We start from the raw sequence: 20,557 nt of genomic DNA, 5'->3' as shown, positions 1-20,557 counted from the left end.
AGTGTCCCATTTAGAGACACCATTCCACCAACTCTTCTGTCTAGAAGAGTGATGTGCCCAGAATGCACTTTTTACATGAAATAGGCAACAACAGAAGATATGTGAGGTAAAGGAGACACAACACCGTCAAGCTGATTCACATGAGTAATTTAACATAAAGAACCCAGGCCTTGGGGATGGGTGGTGTGGCCTTCAGTCTTGGTGTTGCCTTTTACCAGCCGTGTGGTCTCACAAGTCGAAGTGATGCAACCACCACCTGCTTCCTTTACTCACGGGGCAGGTGAGAGGCCTCACAGCAACACCAAATGCAACACGATTGGCACCCTGCAATAATGCCACTCAGTGACGAGAGTGTCATGATGAAACCCCAGATTCTACCCTGAGTCTGGGCAGGGCTGGCAAGCTTGGGGATCAGGAGGGGGCGGCTGCTCTACCGCCCCCATCAGTCACTTGAAAAGAAACAGCAACCATAATAAAGGCCCCTTCCCCCACAGTCTGTTCTTTCTATTAAAATCAACAAGCAACACAGCACCAGATTAGTATCTCTCTAATTACTAAGCTGTCAGTTTCTGGGTGAAAAACTCCGTAATGTAGTTATCATCCTCACTCCACATGCTGACACTGAAAGCAGCGATCCAAGGTACCCCAAAGAGACACATTTGGGACAGTCCATACGTGCAAGCCCCATGCTGTTCCTCTCCACCCAGAATATCTGCTCTCCATGACCCTCTGCCTGCGTGACTTCATTTAGTCCAATGCATCCCAAGCTTTCACTTCATGGTTCAGAGAGAAGAGCACAGTGGAAGGGGTAGAAGGGCCACAGGGTAAATGACTGAGGTTAGACTGCTCAAGCTGAAAGGGACAACCTGAGCCCAGGGCTGTCCATCCCAGGCCCCAACCAGCTGCCTGGAGGTCAAGAAAATTCCTTATCTGGGAACTGGGAAGCTCTGACTTGATTTTATAATCCCCATTTTACAGATAAGGAAACAGAGGTTTTGAGAGGTCAAGCTCCTTGCTGGGAAGTGGACCCCAGCAGTCAGTCCAGTGTGGGAGCCCACACTGGTAACTAGTCTACTGTACCACCTCCCATCTCTCCCTGCAAGCCGAAATCTTCCCAAAGCTTGTCCCTACCACCTCCTCTCAACGGGACTCAGTTTCACAGGAGGAGCATTCCCCGCTGCATAGGTGGACTTTTCTGCCATCTGATACCCACATGCTTCCCCCACAGAAGATGGGAACACAGAGCAGACACTGAATCAGCACCAGCTGAACTGAACTGGTGTGGAGCCCCCAAAGACGGCCTGGGCCATACCACCAACCAGGTGCCAGGCCACAGAGGACGACAGCACACATCATCTTTAACGCTCACAGCAACCCTGCCAGGTGGCTGTTATCTCCCCAGTTCACAGGGAGGGAAGAAGCCGGTTGGCTGATGGGCTTAACAGCAGAGAGAAGGAGCTGGGATTCAAAGTTGGTCTGGAGAATCCAAAACCGACACTTTTGCTGCCAAGCTGCCTCCTCCTCAAGGGATCTGAGAGTGAGAGGTCTCAAGAAAGACACAGAGGTCTGCGCCTGAGAGAGTACTGGGGGATGGCCCACTGGTGACCACTAAAAAAGGTTCCGGGTGGGGATAAAACCAGTGGCCTGCTACGTACCCCCATGCCTGTTACTCCTTTGAAACTTGGAGACTTCTACTAAATTAACAAAGCTTTTTTCCGAGAAAGGGTTTGTGCCAGAAGCTATTATTTAACAGCTATAACCTGAGTCTTTGGTTAACCTTTTAGCAGAAATGTGCTGACAGCCAAATGGGAATCAACTCAATTTAAGAAATATTCATTGTAGGCCTACCATGCACCAGGCACTGGGCTACGTGCTGGAAATGTGCTGGAGAAAAAAGACACCGCTCTCTGTGCTCAGAGAGAACAGGGCCAGGCCAGCAGGCAGTGATCTGGAGAACGGTGCTCAGGGAGCCAAAGGGCTCTGACGACCTGCGTGGCCATCCTGCCGCCCCGAGCAGCCTCCCTGGCTGGGTCTCCCCTCGCTTCCTCGTGCAAAGCAGCTGCCTGCCAGAAACTAAAAGAGGAACAGCAAACTGCTGAGGGCAAGGAAAGCTGCTCCTTGACCCAAGCATGCCAAATTAGGGCAAAACCAAGCCCTCTGAGTGAAAGGAAATTCAGCTGAGGCGCACAAATTTTAAAAACATGTGTGGTCTTGGTCTTTGTCTCTTTGTAACGGCTTCTTTCTACTCCTCCTGGCAGTATAGCCATTCTGTATCTGAAGCCTCTCTGTAGTAGCAGCTGCTACCAACACATGTGTCATTGCTAGAAACCGATAGCCCCATGGAGAGCTGCTATGTTTTGTTTTGCTTTAATACCATTATTAAGACTCATCTCCCGAAACCCCAAATTCCACAACAAAACCACAAACACCCAGCTCTCCCTAAGGCCTCTGACCCATGAGCTTTAAAGCGATGCTTCCCACCTTTTCCACATCCCGCCACACATAGAGGTGACAACATATGCCCCCCACCCTGCCCTCAAGCTGAGAGGATGGTATCCGAACACACCTGTGACATGGTTCCTGCTACACCTGCTGGGATATTTTAGTTCCCAGAGTTTAAATGTCACCAAACCTCAGAAGAATCATGACAGAAGTGGAGAAGCCAGATGGATCAGAGGGCCACATCCCAAACCCACATCAGAGTGCTGAGAGTGGGCACACAAGGCACTCGGTCACCACAAAGGCTTTGGAGACAACAAAGGACGGCCACATTCCCCACGCAGAGGAGGAAGCCAGTATTCCGTATGACGTGGTGCAGGCTGGAGATATAAATAGCTTCTAAAAAGGTTAGCAAAATGCACACATGACAAATCTACAGTAGGTTACTAAGGGAAACCAGGATGCTCAGTGCCAGCATTTCACCTGTTACGGCTGACGTCTGGAAGGAACCCTGCGGCTCCTCCCAAACTCTGTTCCCTGGGCCTCTCAGGGATGGGGCAGTAGGGACCTGGAGCCTGGGTCATGTGAGCAGGCACTTCCTAAGCCCTACTGATGTTCCCTGCAGGCCCTTCCAAAGTAAGGAAAACCTTTTTGCCTCATCACATCTAGGTCTGGTTTCCATAAGCCCACTGACTGTCAATTTCCTTATCTGGAAAAAAGTCTACTTTGGAGGGTTTTGTGAGGAGTCTGCCTGAAGGTGGGAGGCATCTGTGAGTGGCCAAACCCTGGGCTTTCCCCTCCCCCTTTCTGTTATCCTGGGCCCTTGGGTGCTGCCCAAGGAAACACTGAAGGCGGGGCATTCCAGAAGCCCGGGCGTTCCCAGACTGCCCCCCGGGGAGATTCCCTTCGGGAGGAGAAGTGCTTGCCTGGGCACCCAAAGGGCTCGCGAGGCAGTCCCAGCTGCTGGGCTGTGTCAAGTAATAGAACAGACCTCACTTGTCACTGAACCAGCCCCAGGGGACACCTGAGTTAAGGATATTTTTAGCTTTCCTGTACGCATCCTTGAACTTGTGTGTGTTTAAGTTAACAGATATAGCAACAGCACACCCAAAAGCACACATATGGACTTCCACACACAGGCAGTGGCTAAATCTGGAACTCTAGGGAACCCAAACTCACCCCCGACACACACCCTCCTGAGTGCGGGCATTACGGGACCTGGGATAAACTGGGCATCAGTCCTTCCCTTTTCAGGGTATCAAGTTCTGCCTTCCTGCCAAGGATGAACAGAGCAGCCTGGAGCCCGTAGCTTGAGAGCAGTTTGCCAGCCAGCTCCCCTTGGCTCATCCGCCAGAGCCAGAGCTCTTCCCACTTCCCCAGAGCTCCATGCAGTGCAGAGGATGGAGGGGAAATCTCACCTCTTCCGCCCCTCTCTTGAGCAGATGACCGCTGCAGAGCCTACCCTGGAGCCCTGAAAGCTGAGCCAAAAAGGAGAAGCGCCAAAAGGCCAGAGAGGCCCTGGGCGGAAGCCAGACCCTCCACCAGGCCTGCGGAGGAGGAAGGCAGCACCCTCAATTTCCACTCTGAAATGCTTGGCAGCAAAATGTAGGGGATGCTCCTGGGCCACCCAGGGGCTTGGCCAGAGAGGGGGCTTCCCTTTGGCCTAATGCTAGTGTGTTGCGGGTGTTGACGGACGTGCCCCAGGCAGAGCACGTGATGGGGACTAACACTGCCCAGCACACTCACATTCATATATCTTCCCCTTGTGTCTCTGCCAATAGCAGCAGAGGTTAAGGGGGAAGTAGCCTGCTCTGGAAGGCAAAATGTCATCTACTACAGTCATCTCTTGAAGTTCCCCAATATGTTCTTTTATCTCTGAGTTTGGCCATTGTTATCTATGGCTTTGAACTTGACTGGAGTCCAAGAGGGGACCCAAGAAAAGAGCACAGGCTAGACGTTCCAATCTGGGGGAGGTAGTGCTGTTGCTGTGAGCACCAAGTGAACGTTTTAAAGAGAAAGCAACCACCCTCCAGTGCTGTGAGCTTCCCCCTCACCCCATTTTACCTCCCAAGGTAGAAGCAGCTGAAAGCTGCATACCCTACATGGTTCTCAAATGGTACACTGAACTCTTTTATTTTTCTAGGAGTTTCTCGTACATCACTGGGGATTCACGTTCTGGTCAAGAAAGGAAACCATCTGACAAAACAGAGCATTTAGAGCAGGAAACACTCGACTGTGTCCATGGGTCCACTGATGGGGACCATAGGAATTAAGAAGTACAAACCTGGCTCCACACCTCCGCTGAAAAGGTTCTAGGATCTGGCATCTTACTGGAATTTTTATCAACTTCAGGTATAATGCACTGTCCTCTTCCACCTGTGACACCTTCCCCCACAAAACTGCCCACAATGGAGCACAATAATTTCTCATAATATTTCTTACACATCTACTGTGAATGAAGAATGGTATCAGCTCCTTTTACATACATTAAACACTTTGAGCCAACCTACAACATCACAGTATAAATTCTAATTATCCACATTTTTACCTGACCACAAAGGTGACTAGCTTAGCTAGAGTCTATGACTGGTACAGCAAAGTGGAGATCCGGGCCCAAGCTTGTTTGGTTTCAAAGCCCAGGCCTTCCTCTGCTGCCCAGCAGGCTTAAAATTTTCTCTCTGATACGGAAATGCATGTGTATGTGTTTCTTTATCATTATTATTACTGTAAGATTAATCTGCTACCATTTAATAGAAGCATGAGGTCTTAATGACCAAGTACAACACAGGAATCTCCTATATAACACACGAGAAGGCATCTAATTCAGCCACTTCCACCTATGCCATCATCAGCTATGGCAGATCCCTACCTTAAATTTATTCTTTTGTCTCCCCCAGGTATTTAACACAGTGCTAGGTACAAAGTGGGTACTCATTTAATCTCATTGGTGATAATGTTGCTAAGATTGCCTGTTAGTAATAAAACTTAAATGCTGAAAGATGTATTATCACTAACTTTGATCCAAAAGTAGAAATCTTAAGACACTGGAGAAACACCAAGGGGACCTAACACATCTCTTAGCCAACAGAGTAGGTGTCTTAAGCATTGGGTTAAAAACAGTAATATTTGAACCTTACTGGTAGGTTGATCCTACTTGGTATATAGCTTACACTCTCCACTGGAAACAGTAGCTGACTCTTTGGACCTGTGTTCTCTCCTTTCTAGGGGTGGCAGGTAACTGCCACTCAGAGAATGGCTGTGAGGATTCCACGTACCATGTCTACAAACAACCCAATCAACCGAGGTAGCATCTCAGCACCTCCTATGACTTCCTGTGTATATAACCACCTCAAACTGAGGGCAGATTCAGACCCATGTCCTAATCCCAGCAACAACCCTCAATAGCTGTGTGACTTTAGATCAGCAACCTAGCTTCTGTGAGTGTCAGTTTCATCATCTGCAAAGATGGAGTATCACCTATCTCACGGGGTTGTTTAGTGAAGAAAATGATATTTGCATGTGGCTACCCCAGGCCTGATATGGATAAGGAACTCAGTAAATATTAGTCAGATGTGAGGATGCACAGAACAGCTCTGACATACACACATCCTGTTGAATAGGGCCCATGGTCAAAAAATGGTCATGGTGACAAGAAAAGGGAAGAGGCAGTAGCAAGAGAAGTTAAAATTAGAGACAACTCTTAAAAAACCTCTCTTCTTTCAACCAGTAATTTCAACCTGGTGTTTATCAACTGTACTGCTTAAAAGTTGGTTTTATTTGATTGAATGAGTTCTGCCTCTTGCCCTCCATACTTTCTGGTAATGACAGAAGGAGGAACAACTACAAGGCAGGCAATGAAAAGGAAAGCTAGGAACTGGATGTACTGACCTGGGTCAGTTTGGTGAAAGGGGGCATCCTCAGGCACCTCGCACGGCTGACAGTTTCTCTACCCTCCAACTCCTCTAATTCACGGTACAGAAACCAGAGGCCACATCAAGGCACCCCCACAACAAGATATATTTCAGACTCTAACTTGGTTCTACAATTCTGAAACCCAAATCTAGAAGAGCTACAAAGAAACCTCCTCTTTAGTGACCTACCTAGTGTGTGCCAGGCTCAGTGCTAAGCATCTAGCATATAATATGTGCACAGGGGAATGGTCTGAATTTTTTCAGCCTCATTTTATAGATAAGGAAACTGAACTACTGGACATCCCCTGAAGACACTCTCTAAGGCCCTGAGCTGCTCCCGTGTCCTCAAGGACTCAAGTCTGGATGACACATGGAAACTTCTGCCCGAATTTTCAGGTCTAATCACAGGGCTGGATTCTGCAAAACTTCATCACACACATCATCTTAGGCCCACCGCAAAAGTGGGTCTGGGAAGAGGGTGCAACTGTGACAGAGACAGAGAGGAGATCTTCATCCTTTAGAAGCCACCTGTAATTTGCAAATAACGGTCAGAGACCGAAAGGACGAGGGTGCATTTTCTTTCTGAACAATAATCTCTACCAAAGAAAACCCAGACAAAGTCACCTGGCCTTCCTAGGGGACAACAACAACAAAAGCTCTTCCTCCAAGATTCACACTGAACTCCTAACCCTTCCTTCCCCTCCCTGCCCCAGGGAGTGGCTGGATGGTTGTTGTTTCTTTTCTCTTTTCCCTGTGGTCCTCTGGTAACACCACAAATTACGTTTTCAGGGACTCAAGTCCCAGAGTGCAATGATGTTGTAATAAACATAACCAGGACCAAATGCCTTCCCATCATATTAGATGATGCCATTTCCCACCAATCAGGCTCCTCGGGCAGGCAGACCACTCACCAATGAGAGACCAGACAAAGGCTGTGAGGGGAGACCTGGTCATCTGCAACTAAAAATAAGGGCGCTTCAGGATTGGCCGCTGCCACTTTGCAACAGGAGTTGGGACCCACACACCAGGCACCAGACCAAAAGCACATACAGGCAAAAACTTTCAGCCCAGGGGTTCACATGCGGTGGGCTGGTCTGGGTTTGTTGCTGAGGTTTTTTCCTCCCTTTCCCTAATTTACTGACTTGAAAAAATAACTACTTGATCCAGAGGGGCCCCTCGCAGACACACCCACCCTCCTAGACACCTCAGTTTTCAAAGGCCCTTCGCAGTCACCCTAAATTGGGGAAAGGAAGGGGGGGGTGTCGGTCAGGGGCCAAGACACTCACCTGTCCGGCTGTGTCATAGAGTCCCAGGAGGTACTGCTTGCCCCCTACGGTGACGCTGACTGCAAGGGCAGAAGTGGGGGCGGGAAAAGAAGCTCACAATTATCCAGGCTCTGAGGTAATTTCAGTCCCCACCAGGACCCTCCTCTCCCAACCCAGCTGGAGGCAGGCGGGCGCTCCCCAGGAGATGCCACCCCTTCTCCCTTGTGCCTGGCTCACTGTGAAGTGGCGTGAGGCCTGGGTGCGACGTGGCCCCCAGCTGCCCATTCCCTTTTCCCAAATCCCGTAGCCACGTCTTACCCCCCGGGGCTTGGGGGAGTAGGGAAGGTGGCTGTAAGAAGGTCAAGGAGGTCGGCCCCGGGCGCCGAGGGGGTTGGGAAGAGCGGGGCGCGGGACCCGGCAGCCGGGTAGGGGCTGGTAAGAGGGGTCGGTGGGGCTGGCGAAGGGGCTGCCAGAGCCGAAGCCTGGGGGTGGGGCCGGGCGCCCGGCGGAGGGCGCGGCGGGGGAGGGGTGGGGAGCGCGCGTAGGGAAGGCGGCGAGGGGGCTCAGCCAAAGTTCCTCCAAAGTTCCCGGCCCGGGGAGCAGCCCCTTAGTCAGCACTTCCGAGGCTTACCTGCGTAGTGGTCGAAGACGGTGGGCACGTACTCCTCCGGGAAGGCGTCGTTGGCATAGCTCATGAGTAGGCACGTCTTGCCCACCGCCCCGTCGCCGACCACCACGCACTTGAGCATCAGCGCGCCGGGCCCGTGAGCCATGCTGCGGCCGGCCGGCCTCCGGGCATGGTCCCCCCGGAGCCCCCGCCCCGGCCCCGGGCTCAGCCCCAGCCCGCCTGGGGGGTCCGACGCCGCCGCCGCTCCGCGCAGCAGGGCCGCCCCCCCGGCCCCATGCAGCGGCTCCCCCCGCCCGAGGGGAGGGGGCGGCGGGCGCGGGGAGCTGCCGCCGCCTCTGTCGCTGCCCGGATCCCCGCCCGGGCCCCGGTCGCCTCGCCTGCCCGCTGCCCCCGCCGCTCGGCGCCCGCGCCCTCTCCCCAGCCGGGCCTCCCCAGGAGGATCCGCTGGATCATAAGACTGGCCGGCCCCGGGGGAGACGGCAACTTTGGGGAGGGCGGCGGAGGGGAGGGGCCAGACGGCTCTCTCCGCCCCGCGCGGGCCCGGGCCCCCTCCCGGCTCGGCCCCGGAGGAGGGCGGGCCGAGGCACCTCCCCCGAATGCGGGCTGCCCGCCCCGCGCCTCCGTTCGTGCGCCGGCTCCCGCGCCCCGCGCCCCGCCCGCGGCCGCCGCTCGGCCCTGCCTGCTCACCCTAGCTTGACTCCCGGCTAGGGCTGCGGGAAGGGGGCGAAGAGGAGGAGTCGAGGAAGAGGGAGGGGGAGGTAGGTGAGTCTGGGGGAGGGGGCCGAGAGCCGAGCGCTCGGCAGGAGCCAAGGGCTCCTCGCGAAAGTACCCGCAGCACCCAGAAACGTCCAAAGGCCCCGATGATGGGAGAAGACGTGGAGGCCTCTTGGGGAACCACGACGACTCCAGCGATGACGCAATAGTCATGCAAAATTATACATATATATTTAAACTCCACCCGGAAGGCAGGATCCATCCTATCGGCCTCTAAGTGCGCAATATAACTAGAGATAGGGAAGGAAGAAAGGCCCAGAGAGTTCAAAAAAAATTTTTTTTGAGGCGCGCCGGGTGATGGGGGAGGAGTGGTGATGGGTCCCTGAGCTGGAAAGTAGGGGCTCCTGGCTTATTGCTTGGTCTCCCCTCCCACCACCACCAACCCATACCGTTCACAGCAGAGCTTGACTCATTTACTGTGAAACTGGTGACTAAGGGAGTTAGTTACAGCTTCATGAACTACTGCCGCACCCCCCAACCAGCCAGAAAAGGGAGACTGTCTCTTCTGGATGCGGCAGGTGTACCTATGCTCCCCCTAGAGGCGACATTCCCTGAGGCCCCCTTGCAGTCCCAGTGTCCCTCGAAGGTGTTAGGTTGTGATCTCTGAGGAGTGACTGGCCTGAAATCCAGGCGACAACCCCTGCCCTCCTGCCTGGGCAAAGCTTGGAAACACCCGTCTGGCCAGGTCCCAATCACTGGCCAACAGTGCTGCTTCTAAGGTTAGGCACTGGGGAAGGGGGCGCGAGGGAGGGGCGTAAGATATCTACGACGCACTCTCCATGTTGACACCACACCTTCCCTCCCCTTGCTGACAGGAGATAAATTGCTTCCTTTCATCGATTCACAGGAGCAGAAGATGCTGTGTTGAGAGGCACCACAGAGGTCAACCGGACCATCTCCCTGAGATATCCCTGAGGTTGTAAGTAAGCAAAATAAGACCCAGAGATGTGAAATGGTTATTTCAAAGGCTTCCAGCAATCCCGGCATTCAAAGACTTGGAACAGACTTTGGAAAATGCTCAGTTATGTCTTCATGCCACACTTTCCAGGCCTCAGCTCTCAACCCCCAAATTTGATTTCTATTGTCCTGGAAGACTTCCTGGATTCTTGGAAGTTCCTTGTACAGTCCCACTGAATGTCTCAGCAGACACGTCCATTTGCATCTGAGCCTGGGTATTTACACTGTTGGCTGCTTTAGATTGGGCAATGAATCGGGAGGGTACTGAATGACAGGTTAAGGAAGGCAGTTCAGTGCCTGAAGTCAGATCTTGGTTCAAGGCCAGTCTCTGCCACTTCCTTCTAGAGAGGAAGAAAGGAGGACTTGCCCCCTTTGCCTACATGAGCACTTCTTCAGGCAGCATTTGTTGGGACTCGAATTCTTGAAGGAGGGCCTGTCAGGAGAGGTTAAGGAGCTTCTGGAGTGCACTCAGCCAGAAGACACTAGTTAGCAGTGTGAACTTGAGCATGCCACCTCTCTTCTCCCGGCCTCAGCTTTCTTATCTATAAAGGTGAATTCATCCACAAGGGTGAGATTAGGGCTCACCCTTGAGAACTCTAGGACCCTTCAGAATGTGTCCTGAGAGATCCTGGTAAAAGCTTTGGAACAGGAGAGAAGCAGTAGCTGGAGATATGGGGAAGGCCTCTATGGGGGATCACAAGGTCTTTCCAGGGACTGGAGGATGGGGGCTTCCCCCATTCAGGACTCTGGCCTCCCCGTTTGTATGCTACTTTTCAGAGGAGCGAACATTTACTAGGGATCCAGGGAAGCTAGAGAATCAGCTCCAGAACCTTGAAATACAGAAGGGACTCCAGATTCTGCATGCTTTGGGAGAAGCTCTGGGAATATCAGAACACTCCAAGTGGGGAACTGATGTCAGATGAATCATGCCATGGTGACTTCACTGGTGATGGTGACCTCATCCTTTTGGCCCACAGAAAAGCCAAAACTGACTGCCTGGAGCGCTTCAAGCTCTGAGCTGATTCAGTCAGTTATATGTGGAGTAGGAGGGAGGAGGGGGGTTATCCTGGATGTCCAGGTTAGCCCACTGATGGGTTAGCCAGAAAGACCAAAGAGATCTCAACAGAAACATAACTTTCCAATGAGCAAAAGAGATAATGCCTCAAGTGGTAAAAAGCAATTCTCAACTTTCAGGGATTTGAAAGACAGAAAGCAACTTTCTTTCTAAGCAAACCATAGGCTCTGGGCTTGCTCTCCTACTTTTGTGTCACCTGCAAATGCCCAAACGCACACAGGTCTGTGGGAGGACAGTGGAGTCTCTACTCAGCCTTCTCCTCTACTTCCTCATCTTCCTTGATTCATCCTGTATTTCATTTAACAAGCATTTATAGAGCTTTATTCCTGGGCAGGGGACCAGGAGCTGGGGAACCACAAACACTGGCAGGACAGACAGAAAGGAACTGACAAGCAAACAGATAATTACCATAGAACGTGATCAGTGGCGTGATAGAGGATAAAGAACAGTCTTCTGGAAGAGCAGGAAGGCTGTAAGTACCGAGCTCTGGGTGTGCCGAGGAAGAAAGGATTTGCAGAAGGGTGTCATTGGTCTGGGGTTTAAGAGGCTAATAGGAGTAAGATAAGACTGCCTGGGAAAGACAGCCCTTGCCCCCCCAGTAAGAAGTAACAGCGCACAATCTCTTGGGAATAATGAGCCATGTAGGGCAGACAGAGTGCAGGATTAGTGGTGCTGGGGAACTAATGCGTATTTAATTGGGAACCATGGAATGCAGCCAGTCCAAGGCCCCTGAAAGCCATGTCAAGGGGCCTGCAGGGCCCCCCGTGGGCTGGGCAATCTGTGTACTGCACAACGGCAAAGGGAGAAATATGGCCCATGTGATACCCATAAAGCCATGACCCTGGCCCAAGGTTGTATTCTTTGAAAGAAGGGGCAATTTTTTCTTATCACAGATTCGATTTCTGCTTGTCAGACCTGTGCCATGGGGCTGCATCTACCCACAGAGGGGCATCTTTTTCTACTTAGCAAAAGACAAAGGCGCTAGCTAGGGAAAGAGTGGCTCTGGGAGTGAGGATGTGATGGAGGGAGGAAAGGAGGATTTGCAGAGCATCTGCTGTGCTTTGCCCGACACTGTCCTGGGTACTTGATGTTCATGTATGTAGATTATCCTATTTCACTCCCAAAACACCAAGCAAGATAAAATTTATAGAGTATTTATAGCCTTGTCTATTCAGAACAGCACCCTTTGCTTCTGCTAAATGTTCTTTCTGATTTAATCTCTGTGATCATCTGATTAAAACGGAAGCTACCTTCTTCTTATGTGTCCTGCCCCTGCCCCCATGGATTAGTCCTGGTGGGGCACCTGATCCCAGATGGGATGATCAGAACCCTTCCTGAGAGGTCTGAATTCTGGATTTGAAACAGGAGTCTCCCCTCTTTTACTAACTAAACTGGAAGATGTGAGCCTGGAGGCTGTGGATCATTCACGTTTCATGTTTCAGACCTTCACAAAATAGCCAATTCCAGGAAATGAAGCAAAAATGCAGAGAGAAACAAAAATGGAGAGGTAACCCCCTTCCCCAGCCCTGCAAAAAAGGCAGAGACCACACAGGGTATTGGTGAGTTCCTGCTTTTGGTTGTCCCTGAGACCCTGTTGTACTGCTCTTCTTCAGTTGGTCAATAAGTCCCCCTCCCTTTTTGCCTAGTGACTATGGGTTGGTTTTCCAGCCCTGGTAACCAAAGGAGTCCTGACTGTGATAGTATCATCACTATAGTTGAGATAGGTGATGTGTGGAGAAATTCAGAAGTTTGCCCAAAGTCACACAGCTGCTAAGCAGCATAGCTAGCTTTCCAGGTGACCTGTCTTTGGAGCTCATGCTGTTTCTTTCCCATGTTCCCCATGAAGGAGGCATCAAAATTTTTTCAGTAGGAAAACGACAAGTTTTGAGGCGCCTTTTGAGAAGATCACTCTGGGAGTGGTGCAGAAAATGGATTTAGAGGGGATGAGAGTGAAGGCAGAGAAAGTGAGAAAGAGAGAGGTCATGAAGTTCTGAACCAGACATGGTAGTAAAAATGAAGAGAAGGCCATGAGTAGCAGGGATGTGTTGATGACAAACTCCATAGGGCTTCGTAACTCAACATGGGGAAGGGCTAGGCTAACCCTGGGCCTCTACATTATGATCCCATTGACATACTCCTTCTCTCTTTTCCTTTTTAATCATCTCTGTTTTTAGCCTCCCTACTTCTTTGGTTTGCTTCCTCACTTTTAAAAACTTTCCCATCTCCTGTTCGTGCTTAACCATATGACCAACTGCCTGAATAACACCAAGAGTAGAACCCCAGAAAGACAGTAGTTTTCTAAAATGTGCTTCCTTTCTGTCATTTTGTTTGTGGCCCCTCATATCTACCCCAGAAATGAAAAAATGTATTCCAATAGATCATTTGATTTCGTGGACGGGATTCTTTGGGTTGCAAGTAATAGGAAATGCAACCCAAACTGGCTTCATTAGCAATGGAAGTATGTAGATTTCTTTAATTGAAACATGCAGTAGTAGCTCAAGCTTTAGGCATGGCCTGATCAAAACTCTGGTTCTATTTCTTCTGTACTTCTCTCAATTTCCCCCTTCTCTTTGGGTCAACTTCCTACATAGATGTCCTTCTCTCCTGAAAGCAAAATGTACCAAGTCCAGGCATTACCACCCCTAACCACACTACCCAGGAGGAGGGAGAGCTTGCACAAAAGTCTTGGCCTTCCTCTGATCAGATCAGCTGAGATCATCCATGAACCAGTGTCAGATGCTTGTTGCCTTAGGCCTGGGCTGCTTGCTGCCCATCCCTGAAACCACTGTGACAAGGGGTTGGGACTGTCCTGATTGGGCCCATCAGGGCCCACCCTGAGGCCAGGATTTTACTCCCACTCAGATTCTATGGTTCCTGCACAGTGGGTGGCAGGGATGGGGAGGAATGTATACTGGGGAGGCAACCAGCAACATCTATTACATCTGGGTTGTTGCTCACCAGTCAAAATTCCTAGGCCTCCCCCAGGCTATCCTAGAAATAAAGAACTTGAGGAAAAGCAACTTTCAAAGGAAGATGGAGGTGAGAAGGATCCAAGTCAAACCTATGATTTGCTCCAAATACCAGTCAACTGGTTTGTCAATACATGAGTCCAGGCTTTCTCTGAATCCCTAATTCTTGACCCGTTGGTAGGTACTCTTCTCACACTCCCAAGTTCCTTCTTGGAGTTACTGGTAAGGAGGCAAGATGGTTACCATCCTTTTACCTTGTCCACTCTGCTTGTCTGTGATGCTTCTTTCCCCCACACATGCCCAGTATCTTCAGGCTACAGCCTCTTCACTCCCCAGGGCTCTCCTGCTTCGCAGACGCCACCTGACCGACCTTCATAGCATCAAGCCTCATGCCCCACCAGTCCCTCTTTTCCTTCCCATCATTAAACTTCCCACCTGTTTTCTTTTCTCTTAGGGCTCAGAGGTAATATACACTACACATTTTTTTTTAACCTAAGATGTTAATGGCTTAAACACTGCAGGAATTTCTTAAAGGTCAATGGTCCTTAATGAGCAGAATGATAAATATATCCAATAAATCTGGCTCACATGCTTTTCATTTCTGGTTATGTTTCTAGACTGCATTTAGATGGCTTTTTCCACTTCATTACATCTCCAAAACTCAGAAGTAAGCCTCAGCCTCTGAGAATTTTGGCTTGAGCACCCTTAATAATGTTTTCCCGTCTTCATTTCTAACTATCTTCTGTCGCCACCTAGGTCAGGAGACCAATCACTATAACTGATGGCTTTACCACCATTGCTGAACCATAGAGCACTTCCTTGGAGGTTGCTGATAAGGAATACTTATGTGATCTAGAGGTGACCCCCTCTCATGAGCTCCAAAGGAGGCTAGATCACACATCCCTCCGCCAGAAGTGAAATTAATGATTTTATTCCCTGCTTCAGTACTAAGAGTGCCAGAAAACCAACCAAGACTCACTTATGATTGTTCTTCCATAGTGGTTGTTTTGGTCACTGAGTGTCACAACCACATTTTGAATTTGGGGAATCTTCCCCTTTGTGAGTCTTGGTGGGAAAAAAAAAAAAGATCATCTCTTGTAGAAGCTGAAAATGACAGATTCTAGCTCTCCTTGTCAGATTCAAGATCTAGAATGACTAGAGTTAAATACAGGGCACACTTTCTCTGGAGGCTGCAGCTTTAGCATTGGGTACACAATTCAGGACTGAACACAGGAAGTGGCACATAAGGATGGGCGGTGGTGTTAGTTGTGGTGTAACTGAGTTCCTGGTGCAGAAGTGACTGCTGTACACACTGATTGTCTAGAGTGTGCTGTCGGCAATGATACCAGCAGTGGTTTTCTCATCAGAGCAGGTCCTGAGGCCTGTATTGGGCATGGTTCTTTTTAAGACAGTCTTGAGCAGCTTCTCTAGCCCACCTGTGATTCTGTGAGCTATGCATGATTCTTGGAGGTTCCGCCTCTGTTCAGTCGGCCGCCGATATCTTCTCCTGCTTGCAGCTTAGCCTTGTGAGAAGAGGTTGGAAGGATGCATTGCTATATTGAATGTGCTGCATGCAGAGGGAATAGTGATTCCCACTGCTGCCGTACCCAAGTAACTGATACTAGACTGGCCTCTAAATTAGTCCATTCAGGCTGCTGTAACAAAATGCCATACACTGGCTGGCTTATAAACACCAGAAATTATTTTTCATAGTTCTGGGTGATGGAAGTCCAGGATCAGGGTACCAGCACGGTTGGGTAAGGGCCCTCTTCTGGGTTGCAGACATCTTGTAGGGATGGGCAGAAGGGATGAAGGGGCTATGTTGGGCCTCTTTTATAAGGGCACTAATCCCACTCTTGAGGGCTCTGCCCTCATGACCTAATCACCTTCCAGACCATCACATGGGGAATTAGGTTTCAACGTAGGAATCTGGGGGGACACATTCAACCTATAAACCTTTCTAATGTAAGCAACTAAAAAAACTGCGCAAAATATAGGAAACCACTGTTTTTAGATATTGAACATAGCAAACGGCTGGGATTCCTGAAAGAAAGGAACAAACGAGTCCAGCTCTACTGTCACTCTAACTTTCTGCTGGAAGTACCTTCTGAATTGCAGAACAGTGTGGGGGAACTGAAGCTGACCACAGTGGTCTTGCCTAGTGAAGAAGGAGATGGTTGAGAAGATTTTTCAAGGTTGAGTACCAGAGAGGAGGAAGTATCACAGTAGAAAAGGCTCCAGCACCATCCTCTTGATTCTATTGCTAATACCAAGTTGCACATGCATAGAGTGAAACTCCACAATGTTAGGCAAAGAACTGCCAAAGAGCAGAGTTGATTGGTTTGGAGGGCTCACACAGGGCTGGGAGAAGTTTGAATTTCAACCAGCCAATGTGAAGAGACCTTGTTGAATTTCCAGAGAAGTCAGTAGAGACTCCAGAAGGGTTTGCATTCATAGAAGGGCTAAATTAGCTCTTGAGTGAAAGCAACTCTAGAACCCCAGCCTCATATAGAACAAGTTCACCCACTATTACAATCACTGGTAGCCAAAACAAATTTCATCATTTTTTTTAAAGGACAATAACAAAATATAGACATGCAGCACTATAAAATTCAGAATGTCAAGAATTACTAGATATGCATAAGAATACGGAAATGTAATCAGGACAAAAATCAGGCAATAGAAACAAACCCAGAAATGAGGGAGATAATGAAATTAGCAGGTGAGGACTTGAAAAGGAATTATAAATATACCCAAGGATTTAAAGGAAAATGTGAACATGGGGAGGAAGGAAATGGAAGATATTTAAAAAAAAAAAAAAAAGAACCAAGTCAAACTTCTCGAGTTTAAGAATACAATACCTGAAATGAAAAACTCAGTGCTAAGCTTAACAGACAATTAAACATTATAGAAGAAAATATCTGTGACAGCGAAGATATAGCAATAGAAACTGTCCAAACTAAAGCAGCATTTGGCATCTGAATGCATCCCCCAAGCTGAGCACTGGTAGCAAACATTACTCCTGGTGTCCCTGAGCAAGCAGAGCATCTGAGATCTCTCGGGGCTGTCCCTGACCATGGCTCTCAGGCTGGTAGCTTGGCCAACTGGCCCCCTGGGGGATTTCTGGGGCTCTGACTCCTGACCTGCTCCTACCTCCCCACAGGCAGCTTGAGGAATGTTGTTCTAGGAAGGGCAGGGTGACTGGCATGGTGTTTTGTAAATGACGACACCTGATGTTCACCTAGCACTTTGCAAAGCCTTTTCACACCTCACGTCATGAGGCTTTGTGTCTTTATCCAGATGGAATTCAGGCAGATTTTGAGCCTTTATCCAGATCACTCAGCCTGTAAGTGAGAGACATCAGGACGGAAACCTTTACCATTGAGGCTCTGTCTCTAGCGCATTTCTCATGACACCGGGCTATGGCTTGTGCAGACATCGGAGGCAGAGATGCCTCCTGGTTCCTACTCTCAGTTACCATCCTGTGACGTTCTGTGACCACCCGGCATGTGGGGCACACTCAATAAATGTTAGCTATGTAAACTGCTCATTCATCATGTAGCCAGAATCTCAAACCACTCCCACCCCCCCCCACCTTAGAAGAGGCCTGTTTGAGGGGTGAATACTTTGATAAATGGATTGAGGAAGACCTTCTGAGGGTCTGCTCAAGTAACAATTGATGGGTGCTTAACTGCTTTCTAAGGTGGGTGGATTCAGTTGGAGGTCAGTGGGGTTGAGCGTTCAGGACCACAATGTGATTAGAACTTCTAAGCTAAACCACAAAAAAAAAACCCTAATTTTAAAAACGGACAAAGGGCCTGAATAGACAGTTATCCAAAGAAGATATGCAAATGACCAGTAGGCACATGAAAAGATGTTCAACGTCCTGATCACTAGGAAAATGCAAATCAAAACTATAATGATATCACCTCACACCCATTAAGGAGGCTATGATTAAAACAAACAAACAAACCCAGAAAATAAAAAATTTTGGTGAGGATGTGGAGAAATTGTAGCCCTTGTTGCGTTCCTGGTGGGATTATAAAATGGTGCAGCCACTGTGGAAAATAGTCTAGCAGTTTCCTCACAAAAGTAAACAGCATTGCCACATTATCCAGGAATTCCACGTCTAGGTATATACCCAGAAGAATTGAAAGCCGGGACTTGAACAGATATTTGTATACCCACATTCATAGCAAAACTGTTCACATTAACCAAAATGTGGAAGCAGTCCAAGTGTCACTTGATAGCGGAACAAAATGTGATATATCCATACAATGGAATGTTATTCAGCCTCAGAAAGGAAGGAAATTCTACTCCATGCTACAACATGGATGAACCTTGAAGACATTCTGCTAAGTGAGACAAGTCAGTCACAAAAGACAAATATTAAATGATCCCTCATACATGAGGTTCCTAGAATAGTCAAATTCATAGGGACACAAAGTAGAATGGTGGTTGCCGGGGACTGCGGGGAAGAGGAAATGGGGAGTTAGTGTTTAATGGGTACAGAGTTCTGGAGATGGATGGCGTGTCCGTTGCACAGTGTGAAGGTATTTAATGCTACTGAGCATTACTTAGTGGTTAAAATGATAAAATTTATGTTATGCATATTTTACCACAATAAAAGAAAAAGGACAAATGGGATTTTACTTTTAAAATGGGATTTCCAGCTTCTCTAAAATATCAGGTCTTACGCTCCCAAGTCCCCATTTCCTAAGGCAGCAGATGCCTGGACCCTTTAAACAGGGATGAAATGGAAGGGCTTTTTTGTGGGGGTAAGGGGAAACCACCACTGAAAACCTTTGGCTATGCAACTTTGTGGCAAATTGCTCTTGGGGAGAACTTGACTTCTTTGAAATAAGTAACCTTGCTGCAGATGTTTGAAAAGGAGAAATTAAGTTGTGAGTTCACATAAATTATTTTGGGAGAAATGTTTCTGACCCTGCCTGGTTCTCTTGTTTATATTACCTGTGGGTATTAGCTTTCTCCAGCCCCTACTAAAGGCCGCTTTGCCACTGGGATGGAGTTCTTAGATTAAAACTGGACGTGGCCCATTAGTCATCACGAATTGAGGCAGAGATACAGCTTTGTGGGCACTTTTGATTTCTGCTCTGGGTGTCTTCTTTTACTTCCAGGCCAGATGAACTCTCTGGCTGTTGCCTTCTCTCCCCACAGCTTGCTCTGTCAGGAGCAGGGTGCACTGGCCTCCTTTCCCACACCTTCACCCTGAGCAGAGCTGCTCCGCCGCCGTATGAGGAGGGCGCTGCAGCAGGGGTGTTGCCAGGTGCCCTGAGTCATCAAACCTGCCGGCTCTTGTACCACATTTCCTTGTACCACATCCCAGGCCTCTGTTCTCGCATTCTTGTCCAAGTCCTCATCCATGCAGCCTGGACCTGGCATTCGCTTATGCCAGACTCTCCTGCCTACACCAGCATCAGGCTAATGTTCCTAAACCCAGGTTTGGCCAAGTTACATCCCTGCTGAGTAGACTTTGACGGATCTCCTTAGCCTAATGCCTCAGCTTTCAGTCTGATATTTCAAACTTTCCCCAGTTGAACTCCAACCGTCTTTCTAGACATCGCTCACTCCCACTGCCCCTGCAGGCCTGTCTGCTGCTGCCAAACCAATCTGTTCTCTGCACTCAGACCTCCTACACATTCCCACAGCATTCTCCCCATCTAGATGGTCTCACTCCTCCTGCTTCTCAGAGTTGTCCATCCCTCAATGCCCGTCTGTACTTCTCCCTCCCAGGGTTGGTTGACACCTTGCCCATAGGACCACTCTTTCAGCTCAAGCTGGCAGCTGCTCAGCCTGTGTCCTCTCCTGGCTCTAATCCTGTCCCATGTTGGGTGCCAGGTACCTTTCCACATTTTTGAACCAAGGAAACCCCAAGGCCTTGCTTCGAGTCAGGTAATCTGTAACAACTTGATCGATTCTTATCTATTTGGATAAATCCTCCTCAGTGAATGCTGCCAACTTGCTACTTGTTGTCGGTGACCTGCCTCCAATGAAAGCATCTATTGTCACTGATGGTGTGTCTCAAACCACCCCCTACAGGCTTTACCTGGCAGCAGAGCAATACATTATGAAAGAGCCTACGGTGAGCTTGGGAGGGGGTTTCAGGGACTGGATTCCTTCATTCACGTAGTTTTCTTGAAATGGCTGATTTCTAACAGACCACACTATGGTGTGATTACCTGTTTACCTGTTCATCTCCCCCTTGACATTGTGGTTGTGGGAGGCAGGGCTGGTATCTGCCTTGTTCTCTGCTCTATCTCCAGTGCCTATGCAGTGCCTGGCGTATAGTAGATGTTCAACAAATATTTGTTGAAGGACAGAAAAGGGGCTGCCCCCTTCCCACGTGTTTAGTATTTAAAATCCCCCAAAGGAGTCATAGTTCTTCTAAACTTCCTCACCCACTTCCTGGGCCCTCCAGGCTCTGGAAAGCCCCTTCCCTCCCTTACCCTGCAACCTCAAAGTGTCCAGTGGCCCAAGTTTGGTGCTGCTTCTCTTTTGGCTACGGGTAGGGAGCCCCC

At 49.2% G+C, this 20,557-nt stretch overlaps 2 protein-coding genes across 26 annotated transcripts in view; one reads left to right on the top strand and one right to left on the bottom strand.

Annotated features, from left to right (window-relative positions):
• Positions 1–8,754, bottom strand: part of RHOQ (ras homolog family member Q) — a 35,435-nt gene extending 26,681 nt beyond the window's left edge. Inside the window, exons 1-2 of the mRNA XM_074341096.1 lie at positions 8,247–8,754; positions 7,637–7,695 (exon numbers count right to left, since the gene is read on the bottom strand). Of these exons, the coding sequence (XP_074197197.1) occupies positions 7,637–7,695; positions 8,247–8,388 (201 nt within the window). The 5' untranslated portion in view covers positions 8,389–8,754. The remainder of the gene's footprint in view (positions 1–7,636; positions 7,696–8,246) is intronic.
• The window catches only part of ATP6V1E2 (ATPase H+ transporting V1 subunit E2), a 126,953-nt gene continuing 114,019 nt past the window's right edge, over positions 7,624–20,557 (top strand). For 4 of the 25 annotated variants that reach the window (XR_012498947.1, XR_012498945.1, XR_012498946.1 and 1 more), the window contains exons 1-2: positions 8,778–9,001; positions 9,865–9,936. The gene's annotated coding sequence lies outside the window, so the exon portion shown is untranslated. The other 21 variants (XR_012498950.1, XR_012498949.1, XR_006719207.2 and 18 more) reach the window with 17 other exon arrangements.

Source organism: Camelus bactrianus, chromosome 15, assembly GCF_048773025.1.
Source record: "Camelus bactrianus isolate YW-2024 breed Bactrian camel chromosome 15, ASM4877302v1, whole genome shotgun sequence".
Taxonomy (NCBI): Eukaryota; Metazoa; Chordata; class Mammalia; order Artiodactyla; family Camelidae; genus Camelus; species Camelus bactrianus.
Note: the sequence above shows the minus strand (reverse complement) of the source record. Positions and strands in the feature narration are given on the sequence as shown.